At 53.2% G+C, this 19,129-nt stretch overlaps 7 protein-coding genes across 7 annotated transcripts; 5 read left to right on the top strand and 2 right to left on the bottom strand.

The window, feature by feature from the left end:
• Positions 1-324: 324 nt before the first annotated feature.
• N7482_002424 (uncharacterized protein) lies at positions 325-1,575 on the bottom strand (the record flags this gene model as incomplete). The annotated part of the gene is made up of 2 exons (XM_056684549.1): positions 325-1,440; positions 1,507-1,575. The coding sequence occupies 2 exons, from the start codon at positions 1,573-1,575 to the stop codon at positions 325-327; spliced, it is 1,185 nt and encodes a 394-aa protein (XP_056548155.1).
• A 1,320-nt stretch (positions 1,576-2,895) lies between these two features.
• On the top strand, positions 2,896-3,106 carry N7482_002423 (uncharacterized protein; the record flags this gene model as incomplete). The annotated part of the gene is made up of 2 exons (XM_056684548.1): positions 2,896-2,939; positions 2,968-3,106. 2 exons carry the CDS (start codon positions 2,896-2,898, stop codon positions 3,104-3,106), a joined length of 183 nt encoding a protein of 60 aa, XP_056548154.1.
• A 2,449-nt stretch (positions 3,107-5,555) lies between these two features.
• On the top strand, positions 5,556-6,937 carry sun1 (SUN family protein UTH1; the record flags this gene model as incomplete). The annotated part of the gene is made up of 2 exons (XM_056684547.1): positions 5,556-6,815; positions 6,893-6,937. 2 exons carry the CDS (start codon positions 5,556-5,558, stop codon positions 6,935-6,937), a joined length of 1,305 nt encoding a protein of 434 aa, XP_056548153.1.
• Positions 6,938-7,462: 525 nt separating this feature from the next.
• Positions 7,463-8,144, bottom strand: N7482_002421 (uncharacterized protein; the record flags this gene model as incomplete). The annotated part of the gene is made up of 2 exons (XM_056684546.1): positions 7,463-8,014; positions 8,046-8,144. 2 exons carry the CDS (start codon positions 8,142-8,144, stop codon positions 7,463-7,465), a joined length of 651 nt encoding a protein of 216 aa, XP_056548152.1.
• Positions 8,145-10,798: 2,654 nt separating this feature from the next.
• On the top strand, positions 10,799-12,405 carry fhdA (putative transcription factor Tos4; the record flags this gene model as incomplete). Its single annotated transcript, XM_056684545.1, has 2 exons — positions 10,799-12,316; positions 12,379-12,405. The coding sequence occupies 2 exons, from the start codon at positions 10,799-10,801 to the stop codon at positions 12,403-12,405; spliced, it is 1,545 nt and encodes a 514-aa protein (XP_056548151.1).
• A 1,362-nt stretch (positions 12,406-13,767) lies between these two features.
• On the top strand, positions 13,768-14,031 carry N7482_002419 (uncharacterized protein; the record flags this gene model as incomplete). The annotated part of the gene is made up of 1 exon (XM_056684544.1): positions 13,768-14,031. The coding sequence occupies one exon, from the start codon at positions 13,768-13,770 to the stop codon at positions 14,029-14,031; it is 264 nt and encodes an 87-aa protein (XP_056548150.1).
• Positions 14,032-14,579: 548 nt separating this feature from the next.
• Positions 14,580-18,351, top strand: N7482_002418 (regulator of nonsense transcripts 2; the record flags this gene model as incomplete). Its single annotated transcript, XM_056684543.1, has 6 exons — positions 14,580-14,598; positions 14,664-14,708; positions 14,807-17,619; positions 17,676-17,990; positions 18,044-18,185; positions 18,248-18,351. 6 exons carry the CDS (start codon positions 14,580-14,582, stop codon positions 18,349-18,351), a joined length of 3,438 nt encoding a protein of 1,145 aa, XP_056548149.1.
• Positions 18,352-19,129: the final 778 nt, after the last annotated feature.

Raw genomic sequence — 19,129 nt, 5'->3', positions numbered from 1 at the left:
CGGGGTTGAAGCGCGGCGACGAGCGGTGATCTGAAGATGTGGTTATCGTCGGGATGCCAAGGCCCGCCCACCCGAGGTCGGACTCGGCTAATGCAGGCATCATGTACGGACAGGCTGATCCTTTGCAAGCCGGCTTATGACGCGATGAAAGGGCGGTGTTTCTTGCTCTATATTAGGTCCTGTCTGTGAATGTGTTCTATTCAGGTGGGTGGACTGTTGTTACGTAGATAATATAATTGACTGAAAGAAAGATCCATATTTTGTACGCCGAGAGACCCTTTACATGATGCAGAACATTAATGAGGCAAAAGAGCTGGAACCCGATTATGAGGTCGACTTTCTCTTCTTCTTGCCCGCCTTCGGGGCTTCGGTCTGCACAGTCTCGCCGTCCTCGAGAGCCTTAGCCTTCTGCTTCTGGAGCTTCTCTTTCCTGGCCGTCGCAGACTCAGCGTCGTCCTCGTCGTCGGCAGACTTGGTCTTCTTGGGCTTCTTGCCTTCCAGCAGTTTCTCGTCACCAAGAGACTTGCGCTTCTTGCTGGCCTTGGCGCCATCCTCGATAGCTGCAGTCTCCTCCACCACGTCACCGTCTTCCACCCACAGCTCATTGGCCAGCCAAATCGGGAGAGCCATAGTGTTCGCGCCCTTGACGTGGATCGCCTTGATGTTCCTCCAGCCCTTGTTCACAAACTTCTCCGCCATACCGTTGACGACGGCCGCGATGTTCTCGGACAATTGCTCGGCAGTGAACTTAGACGAGCCGACACGGATAGCGGAGGAGGTAGAGGGCGCAAGCTGGACGGCAGCGGAGTGCAGTGTGCGCTCGATCTCCTTGGCACAGATGAGAGGCGCCGCGAAGGATGCGCTCTTCTCATCCTTGGAGGGCTTCTGCTTGGGGTCCTTCTTGACGCGCTTGCCATCCACCTTTTCAATTTCTGCAATGCGAATGGGGATCGGGCGCTTGCTCGACTTGTAGAAGATCTTTCCGAGGGTTGGGATCAGGCGGGTAATGATCCGGTCATCAGCCAGGAAGACATCGTGCTCGGAGAACAATTGGCGCCGGCTCTCGAAACTCTGGTAGCGAGCCTTCAGCTTGGTGAAGCCAATGACCTTCTCAATGCGCGAGGAAAGTTCTTGGGGGAAAGCTGGATCCGCGACGACATCCTTGAAACCGCGTTGCGGGTCGGCGGTGATGACACAGATGCTGAGCGAGGGCGACGTGTTGAGGGAGTGCGGGATAGTGATCTTGCCGGGCTTCAGGCGGTTCTTGTCCACGACGTGCTTCTTGGTGGTAAGGAGGAGCCATACTGCCTCATTGTTGACAGGAGTGTCCTCATCGTCTGAGTCGTTGTCGCCGATCAGGGTCTTCTTGGTCGCCGACTTTTCCTTCTCCTCCTGGTTCGACTTGATATGGCGCAGCAGTGCGGAGGAAGCTTTGACAACCTGCGCAAAAATAAATTAGTGAGCGCGCTAATTTTTTTCTTCGTCCGGTGAACAATTGTTGCTTACCTGGGAATTGTCCAGCTGGTATGGGGTGCCAGAGGCCACCTTCGATGTAAGGGCAGTAGAGGATACCATCTTGGCGGGTTGCGGTCTCAAACTCGACTCCAATTTTTCCGCGATGATATTGAGACTCAAAAAAAAAATTCTCGGAAGGCGGTGGCAGTTTGTCCGGGCTTGGCCGTCCAGACCCCATATTGTTGGTGCCTGAGGCATTAAATTGGCATCGTCCTAAATTATGTAGTGGCTCGACATGAACTGCGGCAGTATGTTATTTTGTGCTCTGTTTGGTGATGGTGTTCGTACCTATTGGTGAATCTATCTCATTGGCAGGGTTGGAATTCGGGGAGCGCCCGGGCACAGTCGAGCCTCGATATCCTCCTCCCCATGGATTGAACGGCGATTTCCATCAAATGCCTTTGTAGCTGGCTTGACATGGCTATATTTGGTGCGATTGAACGATGTATTGCGAGTGTTGCCTTTCGGGTTTGTAGAATACTTCAAATATCCGGGCAGTCATTATTTAGGTAGCCGTGGTATATTAAACAGCAGATATATATATCTGCGTAACCGCATGAGCGTCCCTCTCGGGTTTCTACATATTTTGAAAATCCTAGAATGTTTTCGCTAGGACCAACGACCTTTTAGTGCAAAAACAATGAGATATAGTATTTCAACTCCATAACTTCCAAATTCCACCCAGTGCGACTCGTGGTTTCGTACTGCAGTATGAAAAGCTACTCATCCTCAAGCGCGAAGTTCGCGATAACACCCGCCCCACCTACACTTGCATGTCACAACAGGAGGCGTTTCAGATATATTACAGCTAGCACAAGCTCAATGCTACCGTCTGGGAATGTCTCAGACCCTTTAAAATAGCTGCCTCCCCGAGTCAAACATTTCTAAATTGAACTCTTCAGCGCACGAGGTGGCCAAATGGGTTGCACCGCGGCTGAGCGTAACTACTATTAATAGTAGATGGCATCATCGGAGCGCCCGCTGGCTTAGCCATCCTTCGCCATCCTTAGTCCTAGCGGACAGCAATGATCCAGCAAGCCATGGAAGGAGCCCATGGAAGGAGCCCATGGAAGGAGCCCGTGAAAGATACAGTATCGGTGCGAGACAGTGAGCGCATGGAGCAAGGAAAGCACGTTTGTCTTTTAAGGCTCCACACTGCAATGGAAATCGTCTGCAAGGTACACGGCGGTCGCAAGTTTAGTCGCGGTTGCCAACGCGTCACCGGAATCAAGAGCAAAAAAGAAAGGAGACTACCGAGATCGTGAGATGTCCCCGTTTCACTAGATACAGTACATGTCAACCAAGGGCTGGCTGGGGCCCGAATTCCGATCGGCGTGCGACTCACCCGTTTGAGAGTGAATATGGTCAGATAAGCACCCTATGGTTGTGGAGATGTTCAGCTATCTGGCAAGCGAAAGCAAACGGTGAGTGCGCCAACCATCGCTAGTATAGCGTGCCACGCAAGCGTGATGTCTCCATAGGCTCAGATAGGACCCCTGAGGAGTTCGGACGGCGGCTGGTTCAAGGGGTGAATGGAGTCGGGCCACGGTTCATGTATAGCATGGAGCGTGGTATGGAGTATATGCTGTAGTGGAGGATATGTAGCTCGGGTCGAGAAACTGTCAACATGGAGAGATCTGGAATAGTCGATCTCTCAGGACCAATGACTGCACGTCCAGGAACTATGTAACTAATACAGTAGGCACAACATGGTGCTGAGGATGAGATCCAATATCGGCTGCTTGTATTACGATTGTCTTACGTGATGGTATGCCCGACATACTGTAGTGTACTCTCCGGAGCACATGCTGTAGCTGCAACCCAAGCACCATGTAATTGATCCTCTCCAACCACCAGAGCGAAATACATCGCCCCCAGGAACTTGCAACTGAAGTTGCAGTGCAGATAATCAGCAGGAGGGGAGGAGGGGGGGGGGGGGGACAGCGCAGCTACCTAATCTGACGTACGCAGGAAGCCACTGAGAAGCCAAATCGGACCAAACGGAGGGTTAGTTTTCCGAACGGCACGTTACGACGGAATACACCTTAAAGTACAAGCGCTTCTTAGCTGTCATTCACACGGGCCGAGAGACCCTCCTCCGTTCTCTGTACACCGTTCAAGGCTATGACGCGGACAATTAAGATTGCAGCGGATCGGCGAGGCCAGCGCTCATCGCCATTGGCAAGGCGTCAACGATTGAATTTGCACCGCGTAAGTGCCGATTGTGGCTGAGGAGACGATTACCAGTGGTGGGGTGGTCTGATAGGCATGCAGATGCAGGTTCGTTGCATTCAAGGGAGACGCTGGCCGGGCAAGGAGTCTGGAGAAAGCGCGGGCAGATTTAATTAGACAGTCGTTCGAAGTCGTCATCCTGTGGACCGCTAGTTGAGCATGGAGACCAGAGCAGCACGTCAGCCCAAATCGAGTGCAGCGCAATATCTGAGTCTCCCTCCGGGATTGGCCAGGTAACACGGAGCGGTTAATCCAAGGACAGAAGCTATGTGGTCAGTGCCCAGGAACTGCCTGTTGGAGACTTGTAACTGAAAACTGGACAAGTGGAATAATACGAGCTTTGGCTTGATCATGGTGTTCAGGAAGGGTTGGCAGGCTACTGGACACGCTCCTGCGATCTCTCGGGCATCTGCTTGCATTTTCGTCCCCTTCGGCAGACCGCCGGTCGGGACCAACTTGCCCCCGGGGGGGGGAAGGGAGGAGATCACAGCGATCATCATGCAGAAGTGAGTCTCCGCCTGGCCAGCACCCCTGGCGTACGATCATCACGAGTGTAGGATTAACCTTGCGGAGCATTAAGGGGTGGAACTCCGCAACGGGTCGCCCCCTGGCACGGCTCCCGCGCGGTCTGGGAAGACACTATAGGGAAGAGAATAACCGTTCACGAGAGCCAGTCTGGAGTCGCCAGAGTTCATCGGTTTAGGTTCAATAGGCTACGGCCTTTGGAATAGGGCTTGGCAATTTCCCAGGTGCAGGTAACCAGAGCGAAGAACCAAGAACCAAGACCAAATGCCCCCGTAGCGGAAAATACCAGGTGGTACCCATGGATACGCCAGGCATTCGGCTGGACCGCGGGCATCTGATTGGTGTGCCTGGCACGGAATGGACACCCCCGTCCCCTGGCAGCCGTGCGGCTGGCCTTGCTGATTGGACCCCCTGGCGCAGGGTAATTTCCTTTGGGCGCCAAGCTCTCAGGAACAAAAAAGATGTGTAAACAGAGCAAGAAAAGCCCAATCCAAGGACCCACGGCGATCGAGAAAGTGGGTGAGGGCGACGAGTCCAGGCTTGGAGAGGCGAGAGATGAAATGGAGAGGAGAAGGCCAGGCTCCACCAGGTGGCGTGAGACAGTCATCGTAACTGACAGACGAGCGTACTCCGTACTTGCTGCTGCCTCTGACAGTGTGACCCCCCCTTTTTGCCCGCGTCCTGAGCGGTGGGGCGTCGTTGATGGCAGCCGCGCGGTATTGACCATACACCATACACCCGTACAGCCCACGCCCGAGCGGAGCCCCCTCCTTTCGCCCTCACCCCTGGGGTTTTACTCTCCTTCTCTCCCCTTCCCCAGCCTCAGTCTCCTCGAGTTTTCCCATCCGACCAGAGGGATTCGTTCTCTCTACCACGTTCATTTAGGAAAATCCTGTCATTCTCTCGACCTCCCCACGATTCGATCTCTACCCCCTTTGTGTACAGCCCTTTACGAACGCGCGCGACTGGCTTGCCGTTGATGTATGTGAGACGTTCTTGACTCGTCTGGACACAACTGCGTGCGGATGGTCGTGATTCATGGCGATGAGCAGTCGGGCTATCTGTTCATCGGCTGTCAGCGACTCGAGCAGACTTAATGCGCCATGCGACAGTGCGATGGAAACTCCTGTGACCTCGTCTGGCGCCGGCCATCGCATGAATCACGGAGAATCCCCACCGCAACCAGACTCATATCCCCTATCGATCAACATGGAGAAAAGAACAAGATGGAACTGACAGAATCTCTTTGACACAGATTCGAAAATTTGAATTCCTGAAACGCAATGAAGTTCACCAACTCTGTTGCCGTGACTCTCGCCACGGCGGGCTCCCTGGTGGCCGCCCACGGCCACGGCCACGCTCACTTCCACAAGCGTGCCGTTGAGACCGAGACCGAGACCGCTGTTGCGGCTGGTCCCACCGTCTACGACTTCGTTGTGCTGGACCCCACGAAGAGTGGTGCCCCCGAGGTCATCAGTGAGAACGATGCTTGCGCCGGTCTCGCTGCCCACGAACTCGAGTGGCTCGGCTCCGCCATCCCTAACGCTTGCCCAACCAGCACCAGCACTCCCGTGAGCACCTCGACTTCCACTCCGGTCCCGATCTCCACCGTTGTTGCTCAGGTGCTCCTCGAGACCTCCGCTGCCATCACCCCCAGCTCCACTAGCACTAGCACTGTGATCCCCACCAGCAGCTCCAGCAGCTCCTCCACCCACGCCGCTGCCTCCAGCTCCCCCAGCTCGAGCGGCACCGGTGTCACTTCTGAGTTCCCCGATGGAGAGATTGACTGCGGTACCTTCCCCTCCGAGTACGGCGCCGTTGCCCTCGACTATCTCGGCCTAGGCGGTTACTCTGGTATCCAGTACGTCACAATTGTCGACGCGGTGGTCAGCGAGATCGTCACCGCCATCACCGGTGACTCCTGCACCAGCGGCGCTATGTGCTCGTACGCCTGCCCTGCCGGTTACCAGAAGTCGCAGTGGCCCGTGACCCAGGGTGCCACTGGCCAGTCCGTCGGTGGTCTGGAGTGCAAGAACGGCAAGCTGTACCTGACCAACTCTGCATACAAGACTCTCTGCATTGAGGGCACTGGTGGTGTCAACGTCCGCAACGAGCTGGGTGACCACGTCGCTGTCTGCCGTACCGACTACCCCGGTACCGAGTCCGAGACCATCCCGCTGTCCGCCTCCGCCGGTGAGACCCACCCCCTGACTTGCCCCAACGGCAACACCTACTTCAAGTGGGAGGGCAAGACCACCTCCGCTCAGTACTATGTCAACAACAAGGGCGTCTCCATCGAGAAGGGCTGCCAGTGGGGTGACGGCTCTGAGAGCATCGGCAACTGGGCCCCCATGAACCTGGGTGTTGGCTACTCCGCCGGCTCCACCTGGTTGTCCATGTTCAAGAACGAGCCCACCACCGATGCCAACCTGGACTTCAAGATCAAGCTGGTCGGCGACGACCTGAGCGACAACTGCCGCTACGACGGCAACGGCAACTTCTACAACAACGCTGGTCTGATCTCTGGAAGCAACGGCTGCACTGTAAGTTTCCTTCACCTCCCCATTCCAACCCATTCCACCAGCCTGTAACGCTTTTCTAACCACACTCCCCTTCGCAGGCTGCCTCCTCCTCCGGCAACGCCTACTTCGTCTTCTACGAATAAGCGGCTCCCAACCCACTGGGTTCCGGTTTCGGTTCCCGACCCAAGAAAATACAAAGCCCCACGGTCATGCATGATCCTTAGTTTTCATTTTTCTTCTTTCTCGATCTACCATCTGAACCGCGTTAGCAGTGGATCGAGAGAAGGAGGATTGGGGTGGTGGTAACCCCCACCCTCTTTCCCCTTTCACTCTCCGCCGCTGGCGCTTCTGTCTATATCACGGTTTGTTACTTGAGGGGTTGCTTTCTTCTGTGTATCTTAAACTTTTTTTTTTTTATCATGTGCTCGATCGGGGCCTTGGGGGGGAAATTCAATCTTTGTTACTATTTTTTTCTCTCTGAATTTAGCGGAGCGTCGTCGGGTATATATGTATGTACCTGCGGACGCTCTTGGTTTAGACTTATCTCAGTACCTCAAGTGCAACCAATTTTCATCTTACCTCTGCCTTCCTGGATGGATTAGAAATATTTTTTGTTTTTATCCCTTGCGCACGCGACCTCTGGTCAGCTTCTCGCATGCTTCTCGTCGTCATAGCTGACTACCTTGCCCAGAATCCTCGCTGACTCCAATAGACATGCCAGTGGTCTTTAGCTTTGAGGACTTGGTGCTGTCCATTGAGTTCATGGAAAATTCCTCCATTGTGAGTGTCATGCTGGCAGATCGGGAGCGGGGAGATTCAGGACTGACAGGCCCTGATTGACTTCGAGACATGCGACGGAATTCTACGTACGAACGAAGAAAAGATGCCGCCTGTTGCTTTGAGAATATCGGTACGGTTACCGAGAAGTGAGGAAGCGGTCCCTGTAACGGATCCCATCCCCGATTCTGTATGACGACTAGGTAAACTTCGTACTTTGTTATTTGCAGATTGCTAATCAAGTTGGACGCCGCGAGTGTGAATGCGAGTAAGACTAGGAAGTATACTAACGACTGAAGCTCGGTCATCTTCAAGCGATGATGTTGGACCACCATCTCCGCTGTAACCTTTGACGAGTATACGCGGGCCTGGAAGACTGTTTGAATCGCCATGCGGCGGGCTCGGAAGTAATGAGATGGCATCGCATGTTCTCTATTGATAAGCTGCGATGGAAAGAGGTAATGGCCGCGGAACCTCCCGATTCGTGGCCCATTCACTCCGCGACACCTCGGGCGGCTGCCTGGGAATCAGGATGGAGGCAGAATTGAATGGTGTCTGCCAAGTCCTGCGCATTTCAAGATCGATAGCGAATGGGCTTTGGTCCAAGCCCACCGGACGCTGTCAAGTCCCCAAAAGAGCTGGCTGAGACGCAGCTCAGTACAAGGCCATGATAGGGGACCGGGAACAGGAAAATGTACTCCCTAAAGAAAGGCACAGTGACAGTGGGTCTTCCCAAACGCAAGCCACATGCTGTAGTTCCCGCACATCTGTGATGACAGCGGCGATCTTTTGGAATAACCCATTCGTGCGGGCAATCTTCAAGATAGAAAACCTGGTCGTCTGATAGAGCATGCCCGAGTTTACTCAAGCCGCGGGAATCTACCGCGCGAATGCGTAATGCTTTGATAGCTCGAAGAATTATTTCTATTAGAGATTCCGGGTCACCGATGATAATGCTACCGAACTCAAAATGTACTTGTCGGCCACCCTTTCGCAGGAACACGTCGAGTTCGGGCGGTGGTGTGTAATCTGGAATAGAGCGAAAGAAGAATCCAGACATCGATGTCCAGATCGGTGAACTTGTAGAAGATCTAAGCTTCGATAAGGGCCGATTGGTATATAGTACAATGTGACTAAGAGGCAAAAGGTCAGGTACTCGTGCATCTCCATGGAAGGTAACACGGATTCCCCTGACCTCGTCTGGAATGTGATATAATGCTTCCCTGGTCACGAAGGTACCCACACACCTCATGCTACTATATATGCGGTATGACATCAATCCTTTGGCAAAGCAGATGCTTCGGTAGAATACAAGTTACCCTGCTTCTCTATGTACAGTGTCATTTCATATCTGAAATATCATATACGTACGAGTGCAAAGTGCTTTCAGGCATATTAGCTAGTGTAATACTAGGCTGGTTAATATGGGCAAATATGACAGCTTTCAACGTTGAAAGATTTCATGTTTTGTGAATTTCTTTTGGCCAAGCAGAGCATATGCTTGCCAATCAACCTGATCCCTGCTCTGCTCGCTGCTCTGTTTGAGCTAGGCGCCGGGCGAGGTTATAAGCGCTCAAGTCTCTTTCGACCCCGCTTCTCTACCACTTGTACGGCGTACGCTTGACGTGGTACGCGGTCGAGTCTTTTGGATTTATACAATGTCCGAAAAAAGGGATCGGTCCTGAAGGCAGAACTTGGGCTTAGTTCAGTCGAAACGAGACGACTCGATTCCGTCTCGAAGTACTTTCGCCCCTGTTAATTCTGCGGAACGTTCCGAATCATTGGAAAGGGTCCCTGGATGAACCCCAAAAGCATTAGTCAACAACAGTGCAGCTATTACCGGACCAGGTGAAGGATGAGAAACTAAGATGAGACGACGTGGTTGACCAGGGCAGCCCATGCAGTAGCTCAAGGCGGCGGGTGAGTCCGGGCTACACTCTGGGAGCCGCTTATTACCCAGTAACCTTCCTCCGCTTCCTAGCTGTCATATTTGACAAAAATATTTAGAAGGCAGCTAGTGTAAACACTTTTAAAAATATCGTATCCTAACACAAAGTTCCCTGTAGCCTGCTTGCCAGTTTCATAGACTGGCTTTAGGTGGGCTACTTGATCAGTTTTTCAAATCCAATCAGGCTGATTCTGTAAGCTAAGGGAAACATGTATCTATATCGATCGGGTTCCAGGGCTAGAAAAGCATACTCAAAGATGATTTGCGGCTAATTTTGATGAAGACATTAGCTAACTAGGCCTCGGCCTCGGATGGAGCAGACATCCCACTTCGGTTGTGACAGGAGGGGCTGGTTTGTCAGTACAGTAACGGGAACTACGCGCCTCGGTGAAAACCCGCGAAGTAGAAAATTTCGAGGCACCCCGCGTCTTAATCGTTTTCTGATGACCAGCCTTAATGTGATAATCTTTGTACCCTTCTGGGTAATAAGTTAAAAGGTAGAAACTTGGAATCATTCTAATCTCTATTTGTAGCCGTACTTGTGTGTGAAGGTCACTTGTAGGTCGCAAGCTCTACTCTCATATACCTGAACACATACTCATGGGAGGCGCCCAATTCCATAGCGACTGCAATTTCGAGGTCATAACAATGTCATTGAAGACACCCAGTGCATACCTGGAGGAGTCTGTCATACTGCATACTCCGACTCGCGTGCCTGTCACGATCCACTCTTAGCCCACACGTGATTTCAGACGCGACCGCGCTTTGTCAGAAGTCGAGTGTATAGAGCTGTCGATGGCTCCCAGACTAGAGAAAACACTACAATTCACGCGCCCGGTGATTTTATTTTACGATTTGACACAGTATCTTTTGGAAAAGGGCTGGGAAAGGGTGAATTGGGAGCGTGAAAGGGCAGTGGAGCCCGTGAACCCTCATCGGCGCCTATCGAACGCGTCTCGGGCTGGAAGCGTGCATTTCCGCGCAGGGCGAACGAGACGCTCCGCCCCAGGGCATTCCACCACCACACACCTCTTTACCTTTTTCTCCCGAGCTTTTCCTCCCTTCCCCTCGTCCAATCCTCCTCCTCTCTACCCACTCTTTTCCTGTAGAGAGCCCAAGTCCTCTTCTACACGTCTCTGTTTGTCTTTTCTTTACAAACATCCTTTCGTCCCATAGGATACGCGGTGACGCGAGTCCCTCGAGCCCGACTCGGTTCTCGCTCACAACTTCAAAGGAAAGATAATTCGTGTGGATTTGGCTTTGGCTCCTCTAGGGCATCATGGATTCCTCACCAACTAGGGCCTTCCTGGCTCCTGCCGCTGGCATGAAGCGTCCGGCGTCTCTGCTGCCTGCCTTCGAGCCCTTGAGCTCGTCCCCCTCTCTTCCTAGGCCCCAGAAGCGTGTCGCACGCGAACCCGCCGTCTCAACCTATCCTACCCCCGTGCCAACCTCCTCGACACATATTATGTCGTCTTCGCCGCCCGGAATTGCTGCCGCCGCTCGATCTGCAGCGCGTCGTACCTTCTCTGCCGCGTCGGAACGAACTCCCTTGTCCGCGGTCCCTACAATCATGTTGCCCGAAAATGGCGAGTCTATGCTCATGGGTCGGTCCAGTGCTTCATGCCACCACCAGTTAGCTGCTAGCCGAATGATTTCTCGTATTCATGTCAAGGCCACCTACAAGCCGGCGCCAAACCCCTTCGATCGGGACAGGGTTGAGATTATGTGCATGGGTTGGAATGGAATCAAGATTCACTGCCAGGGAAAGAAGTATGATTTGGCTAAGGGAAAGACATTTACATCGGATATCAAGGATGCGGACATCATGATTGACGTGCACGAGGCACGCGTCTTGGTGCAATGGCCCCGGAACGAAAATGATAGAAAGGATTGCCCGTCTACGGACTCGGAACAAACTTGGGATGAAGGCACACCGACCCAGAAGAAACTCCGCCGGGTACTACAGGACAGCCCTTTTGTTGAAAACGAGCGTCTGGTTTCTCCACTCTCGCCATCGCCTGCCGTGCAACGTGCTGTTCCGCCTTCGTCGCCCCTCTTCACTCCCTCTCGTGCCCGTGGCGCGGTCGTTGTATACGAAGACGAGCCCTCCCCCTTGAAGCGTCACAACACCGTTGGCGGCATTACTTCCCACAGTGCTCGCCGTGCCAGTGAAATGCTGCAGATCTCGCAGTCTATTGATATCAGGAGGCCCGAGGAGGAGTCTGATAACGACGAGGAAAACGACCCTATTGTCCACTCCTTTGGTCCCTTTGGTGAAAACCTGCTTCCCCGCATGGCCTCCTTCCATGCTGGTGATTCTCCCATCCGTTCTGCGCGTTCGCCTCGCAGCTTGCTGCCGGCGCAGCCGCTCCAGCCCATCAAGTCTCCCAAGCAGCCATTGAACTCCCACGAGCAAAAGGAGCAAAGCGAGACCACTGAGAAAACCCAGGAGGAGGACGAGAGCTTTGAAAGAGTTCGTAACCATACCGTGAACCAGCTGGCCTTCTCTCGCCTGTCATCGACTCCATTCTCCACCATTTTGAACAACCTTCCCCCTTCGTACTGGAAGTCCAACGCATCCAACACTTCTGGCCCGTCTCGCTCGAACATTCGCAGCATCCTCGAAAACACCAAGTGCATCGGCAAGGTCGCGCGTGAAGGCAAAGATGCCGCTGGCCAGCCCCTCGAAAGCGAGTACTACTATATCCCCGACTTCGATGAGGACATGGGACGCCGCGAGACAGTGGTGAACAACCTCAGGAAGCCCGGACTCCGCAACTGCCGCAAGCAGCACAAGGTTTGTCTCTCCATATGGCCTTTTTCCAATTCATTTTGAGCATCATAGCTAACGTTGCACAGCAATACTTCTGGAAGAAGCCGAAATAAATCGAACCTCTCGCGGATCCATTTTCTCGCCCTTCCTCGAATTGGATCGGCTTTCTCAGTACATATTTGCAGTGTTCTTGGCCACCTTGACATCTGTGCTCGGTGGCCCGCATAGCGTGGCGTGTGGCATACCCTGAATTTTCACCCTGTTTTAGTTCCTTTAAGTTTAGTCCTTTATCTCTCGTTCCAGCATGGTGGCGTACGATGTGTGGCGCTTTCGCAGCGCGTTGTGCATCGGCTCCAATTGCGTCCCTCGTGGGACGTCTGCAGTGTTTACTCTGATGCGTGATGGTTTCCTGGACTCGACGGCCTCTATGTTCTGCTTTGTTTGCCTTGTCCTCTAACCTGCCCCACTCGAATTCTTGGTTTTTGTTCAACCACCCTGGGTGCTCGGTCCACTTCGAGCTCAGCTTTGCCTGTGGTATCTTGTTTCCAATAAGACGGACTCTCAGATCATGTATCCTAGCCCTGCTTTTTTGTCTTTGCCTGTTCCCCTCGGCCTTAGATGCCGTCACGACTTGTACGTTAGCTTGTCAATTCTTCTATTAAAAAAGTTGTTAGTTAATCTTTAGTGCTCTTTTTAGCCACACTGCGGTAGTTAATCTGGTATGCTCATTACGCGTCCTATTAGTAGTGTGGTCCATTATCAACCGAGACATACTTCTGTAGCTCCCTGCTGCACAATACTTTCACACTCCCCGGCAGGATTCGAAGTGCCACGGACCCCTTGGCCTGTAGCGGTAATGCGAGACTGCCCTTTTGCACCCACATCTGCTGTTTTACGTATGTATGTTCCTGGAGACCATCCGTGCCGAGAAATGACTTTCGAACTAGTTAGGTACTCAGCCCGGTAACTGATCGATCTGCATTTTCGCCACCTGCACGTCACACAAACGTTTCTTGATGAGGCATGCCGATTTATCAGTAGCCTAGTATAGTAGTAGCCTCCTAGCTGGCATACTCGGTGTATTTCCCGTGTAAGCATAATAGAGGAGACGATGGTACCTCGTGTGTCTCGTTCCTAGCTGACAGGGCTATATTATCGCAACATGCTTCTCTGTCTCATGGAGAGTCTGTCAGTTAGAATGTAAATAGGCTGTCGTGATTGTATCGAAAGATAATATACTACCGAGATACTATAGATCCCGCAATGAACGTCTCCCGAAAACCGTCAGCATCGTCACCAGCGTCGCCACCGGAGTAGGGTGATTGCCTCTTAAGTATCAACCCCGCATCCAGAACCACCAACTCTTCGATTCCTGTGAAAAAGAATCCCTCCACCCAGCTGGCAATCTACACTGATTGAACCCGACCCGGAAGGTTCTCCAAAGTTCTTCAGCTCTCAGTCGAAACCAAATCAATATGCAATCCACCAGTCACCACGGTCTCATCCCAGACCGGTCCAAAGAACCTATGGAATCTGCCACCCAAACCCTCTCCTCCAGTGATCCCCAGGAGCTGCCGGATCCCAACCCAGAGGCAGAGTCCAATCAGTCTTGGAAACCCAGATTCGACCGTCGTCAAAGCTGGAGCAACGAAGACCACAAGCACCAGCTGCAGGAACGACTGCTGGATGTCGAGCAAGGCCGAGCGACCGGGTTTACAGAGACGGGCCCAGAGCACTGAACCCACGAAAGCAACTAAACGAGCCGCCTGCATCTGTGTTTCTGCCCGGTCTCCGTTCCGCAGGCGATCACACCGGCTTGCTTAGCGGGGTTCAGCTCAGCGGGCGGCTCGGGGGCTTCTAAAAAGAGTGGGGGTTTGCGTCAGGCATTGTGCGGTGATGTGCCTTCAAAATGCTGTGTTCACATATTCCGTTGTTGTATGAATCAGACTATGTTGGGAAGATCCCATGCATCATAGCAATAGACAAAGCAATCTGGTCGGCAGCCAGAGAGGTAGAAGGCAAGTTGACCATAGAAAAGTGCTGGCGAACCAAACCGGCCATCTCCAAGCCAACCTCCGCACCGCCTTGCAAATCAGCCCGCCTTCCCTCCGCCATCCACACGACCGCACGACCGCACGACTGCGGCCTCCCACTACAAGCTCGAAGCACCCGCCGCATTGATTCTTCTCCGCTTCTCCAATGTGGCATTCAAGTCACTTCTGCGATTTCCTTTCAGATGTTCTGAGAGGACGCCACGACTGAATTAGCTCCGACCACACACGCGGCCATGGATCGCCAGAAGAAAAGTATGCGCCAGCTGGATCATGACCACGTCTCGCGGATCACTCAACTGACCTCGTTCTTACTGCAGGGGAGCTTCGCGATCTGAATGAGAGGGTCTGGGAAGGCGAAACTGGTGACTACTCCCCCCTCTTCTCCTCCTTCTTCCCGAAACGCTGTTCCGTTGATTGGGCGGCTTTGATCCTGACCGTCTGGCCGCCTGGCTACACACAGATGTATTCCCTGTCAGCAAATCCCTTGACTCGGCCCTGAAGAAGAACACGGCCTTCATCAAACGCCTCCGGACGGGCATCAGCGCTTCCGCCCTTTCTACCTTCCTCGCTGACATTCGCACCCTCTCGCTCCACAAATACCTGTCTGAGATCATTTCCGCCTGCTATGAGGGTCTGTGCAAGCTCAAATCTCCGGGGGAGATTGCTGCTGGCGTGGAGATCATTTGCGCTTTGCACCAGCGATTTGGGCCTGCGGAGTTCACCCAGCAGATCGGATGGCTCCTGGGACGCGGTATGAGCTCTATGGATAAGGCCTCACTCAAGGCCCTCCCCCAGGAGATGCGCGAGAGGGAGGAAAAGGAACGTCTGTCACGGCACCGGGTCCTTCTTCGTGTCGTCACAGAGCTGTGGCTTATCGGTGTTCTCAGAACCTTGGATGATACCGAGCGGCCGGAGGATGCACGGAAAGATGCCGCCCCGGGCAAGCTTCCAGACCAGGTACCGATGAGAGCTACGAGATCCACCGCTGCACTGAAGGAACTGGAGAAACAGGCCGAACCTTTCCCTCTGGAAGTATTAAAGGATCTACTGGGATACGACCGGGACCATACAAACTTGCCGCTTGCAGTCCTGTTCGTCAAGAGCTTTAGCTGGGATATCCTTGGCACGAAGCTTGTGGAGGAGGGACGGAAGACGGTGGAAGTGGATGGCGCGACGTCGAAATCCACCGCGGAGCAAGACAATCCGGATGGCAGCACAGAATCTGCCGCGGAGGCAGACCCGCCATTGGTCCCAGAGAAGACGCAGCAGCGATTCAGAAACATTCTCACTCGCTACCTGGATGACGTCAAGGCCCATGTGGTTCGTGATCAGAAGGCGCTGACATCGCAGAGCCGCCGAAATGCTGAGGCTTACGTCAAGAGTGGTGAAATCTTCGAGGACCGGCAATCGAACTTCGAGAAGCAGTCGAAGTCCCTGGAGAAGCTCGTGGCCAATACTCAGGTCTTGTGTGAGGCTCTGGGTGCTGAGATGCCCGACTTGGTCGAGAAGGAGACCACAGACGCTGGAGCTGGTGGCGGCATTGGCCTGGTGAAAACCACCGATTATCTCCGTGGCCAAGGTGACGGTGCCGGCATCTGGGAAGACGAGGAGGAAAGACGTTTCTACGAGAACTTGGTCGATTTGAAGGGCAAAGTTCCCGCCGTGCTTCTCGAAGATGGCAAGAAAAAGAAGGGCGAAGGTGAGGAGCCTGTCAAAAAGAAGACAGAAGGGGACGAGTCTCCCGCAGAGAAGGTTGAATCTTCGGAGGAAAGAGCCGCAGCAGATGCGGATGACCAGTCGACGGCAATCGCTAGCAAGACTGTCGGTGCCCAGGTGGATGCTCTGCTCGGCAAGCTTCCCGAGCTTCAGACTAAAGACCAGGTCGACCAGTTTGCTTTGGACTTCTGCTTCGTCAACTCGAAGGCTTCTCGAAACAGGCTGGTAAAGGCTGTCTCTGATATCCCGAAGGGCCGGGTGGACCTTCTCCCATTGTACTCGCGCTTGGTGGCTACTCTTGGACAATACTTGCCGGACATTCCCCAAGGTCTGACAAGCTATCTCGATGAAGAGTTCCGAAGTTTGCAGCGGCGAAAGTCGAAGGAATTCCTCGGCCAGGTGCGTATGAGCAATGTGCGCTACCTGGCTGAATTGACCAAATTTGGCGTGGTTCCCGAGCACATCATCTTTCACTGTTTCAAAGTCTCCCTGGATGACTTCTCGCGCATGAATATCGAGATCATTGGTAACCTCCTTGAAAACTGTGGTCGCTACTTGCTTCGCAACCCCGAAACATCACCCCGAATGGCGTCTTTCTTGGAGACCCTAAGCCGGAAGAAGACTGTACAGCACTTGGCTCAACAAGAACGGATGGTCATTGAAAATGCCATCTACTATGTTGATCCGCCCCCACGACCGGCTATTCAGCAGAAGGAGCGTACTCCGATGGAGCAGTACATCCGCCGGTTGCTTTATCTGGACATGAATAAACGGAACTACACTAAGGTTCTGAAGACCATCCGCAAGCTCCACTGGGAGGAACCAGAAGTTATCGATATCCTGGAGCGTGTTTTCAGCAAACCAGTCAAAGTCAAGTACGGTAGCATCCATCTCCTGGCAATACTTGTCAGCGCGCTGTACCGCTACCATCAGGACTTTGTAATTGGCATCGTCGACAACGTTCTCGAGCAGATCACTCTTGGCCTGGAACAGAATGATTTCAAGTTCAACCAGAAGCGCATCGCTGAAGTCAAGTACCTGGGCGAGCTTTACAACTACAAGATGATTGATTCCCCCGTCATTTTTGACACGCTGTACCGCATCATCACGTTTGGTCACGAAGGCGGTACCCCCGTCCCTGGGAAGATCAGTGCGCTGGACACCCCAGATGACTTTTTCCGACTTCGTTTGGCGTGCACCCTGCTCGAAACCTGCGGCCACTGCTTCGATCGCGGTTCGGCGAAGAAGAAGCTCGATTTCTTCCTTACTTTCTTCCAGTACTATCTGTTCACGAAGGACCCGCTGCCCATGGATGTCGATTTCCTGGTCCAGGACACTTTCTCCAGCCTCCGGCCCCAGTGGAAGCTGGCGACCGATCCTGAAGAGGCTACCCGCATGTTCAGCGAGGCGGTTGCCCAGAATTACAACGTGCCGGACTCCGAGAGACCCGCCGAGCTTGACGAGGAGGATGCGGAGAGTAGTTCGTCCGACGAGGAACTAGAGGAGGATGCCATTCCTGAGATTGAAGATGAGCAGGAGTCCAGCGACGAAGCAGAGGTACATGCTATTCTTTTCTGTTATAACCGCGAAAGCACTTTCTAATTTGCAAACAGGCATCCGGTCCGAACCTGGAGGCGAACGACGAAAGCGACTCCGAAGACGAGCATATCGTTGTCACGCGGCAGGAGGAGGAGCGCGACCCGGAGGCTGAGGCCGACTTTGACCGGGAATTCGAAAAGATGATGGCCGAAAGCATGGACTCGAGACGGTTTGAGCGCAAGGGAGTCTTTGACATCCCCTTGCCTATGAAACGGCCTCCACGCGAGAACGCTCCGACCGAGTCTTCAACTGAACCGGCTACACCGGAACCAATGCCTGCTCGGACTATGGCTTTCTCGCTTATGACGAAGAAGGGCAACAAGCAACAGGTCAGACTCATGGTTCACTATCCTCAGCCTGCTAGGATGCTAATTTGGTATAGACTCGCACCATCGATCTTCCATCCGATTCCAGCTTTGCTGTTGCTATGCGCAGTCAGCAACAAGCCGATCGGGAAGAGCAGCAGCGTATTAAGAGCCTGGTTCTGAACTACGAGGCCGCGAACGAACCCGAGACTGCCGAGAGTAAGACCTAAAAGAGGAACTATGGATTCCCCGAACTGTGCTAACTGATACGCCTAATCTAGCTTTTGAGAAGCGCATCCCTCCTAATCAGCGAGTGGACAAGTCCGGCGCGAATCGTTCTGCATTCCGGTCCCGCAAACTCCAGCTCAGTGATGTGAACTGGTAATGAGACTCACAGAGATAGATTGCTCATAACCGGCGGTCTTCATCTAGCTACGGAACACTAGCACAGCCAAAGCAAGGAGCCTTGCCTGCCTACTTGTTCGAGTTCAGCCTCTCGAACCCGTGGCCGGCATCTTCTCTATGAAGTCACGACTTCCCCAGGCGCAGGCCATTCCTGCCGGCCATTCCTCAATAGAGCCTCCAAAGCGCTGCAGAATTCTTGACGTGATAGTCACCAAAGGAACGTGCTATCAATGTTATGCTGAATGGGATGGCCGCGTATCTAAAAACCCGATACACGATGGCCCTTCGCCGCTCCTTTCGTACGCACACCCTTTTCAAAGCCAGCTCCACGTGATATGGTGTATGCCTTCCCATCTGGGGACTGGCTGACTGACGAGGGGTGTTGAGCGGACGGAGGCGAACGTGGAGACGTGAGGAAAGAATGATGATACTGTACGAAGCCTGTGTTTTTCTGTTTGACGGCTTCTTCCTCTTGTGCCATGGTAGAACAACATGCGTATACTCTACCCCGCCCTTACATTCATTCTTACAAGCAAAATATCATGATTCATATAACATTGACATACAGCCAGCTTTGGTGCCATATAGTACTAGGGCAATACCAGCGCGTCAGGCAGTTCGTTCAAAGGGATCAAATTTGGCGGGCTTAAATTACCTGGGCCTTGACTAGTGAAACGTCACTGTAGACCTCTTCCGTCTAGGCCTCGTCTTACCTTCCTTGCACTTCTAGCATTTTATAGAGATCAATCTAGACGTCA

The sequence above is a fragment of the Penicillium canariense genome, assembly GCF_028826845.1.
Source record: "Penicillium canariense strain IBT 26290 chromosome Unknown utg000001l_segment0_segment0, whole genome shotgun sequence".
Classification (NCBI taxonomy): Eukaryota; Fungi; Ascomycota; class Eurotiomycetes; order Eurotiales; family Aspergillaceae; genus Penicillium; species Penicillium canariense.
This window is presented reverse-complemented; position numbering and strand designations above follow the sequence as displayed.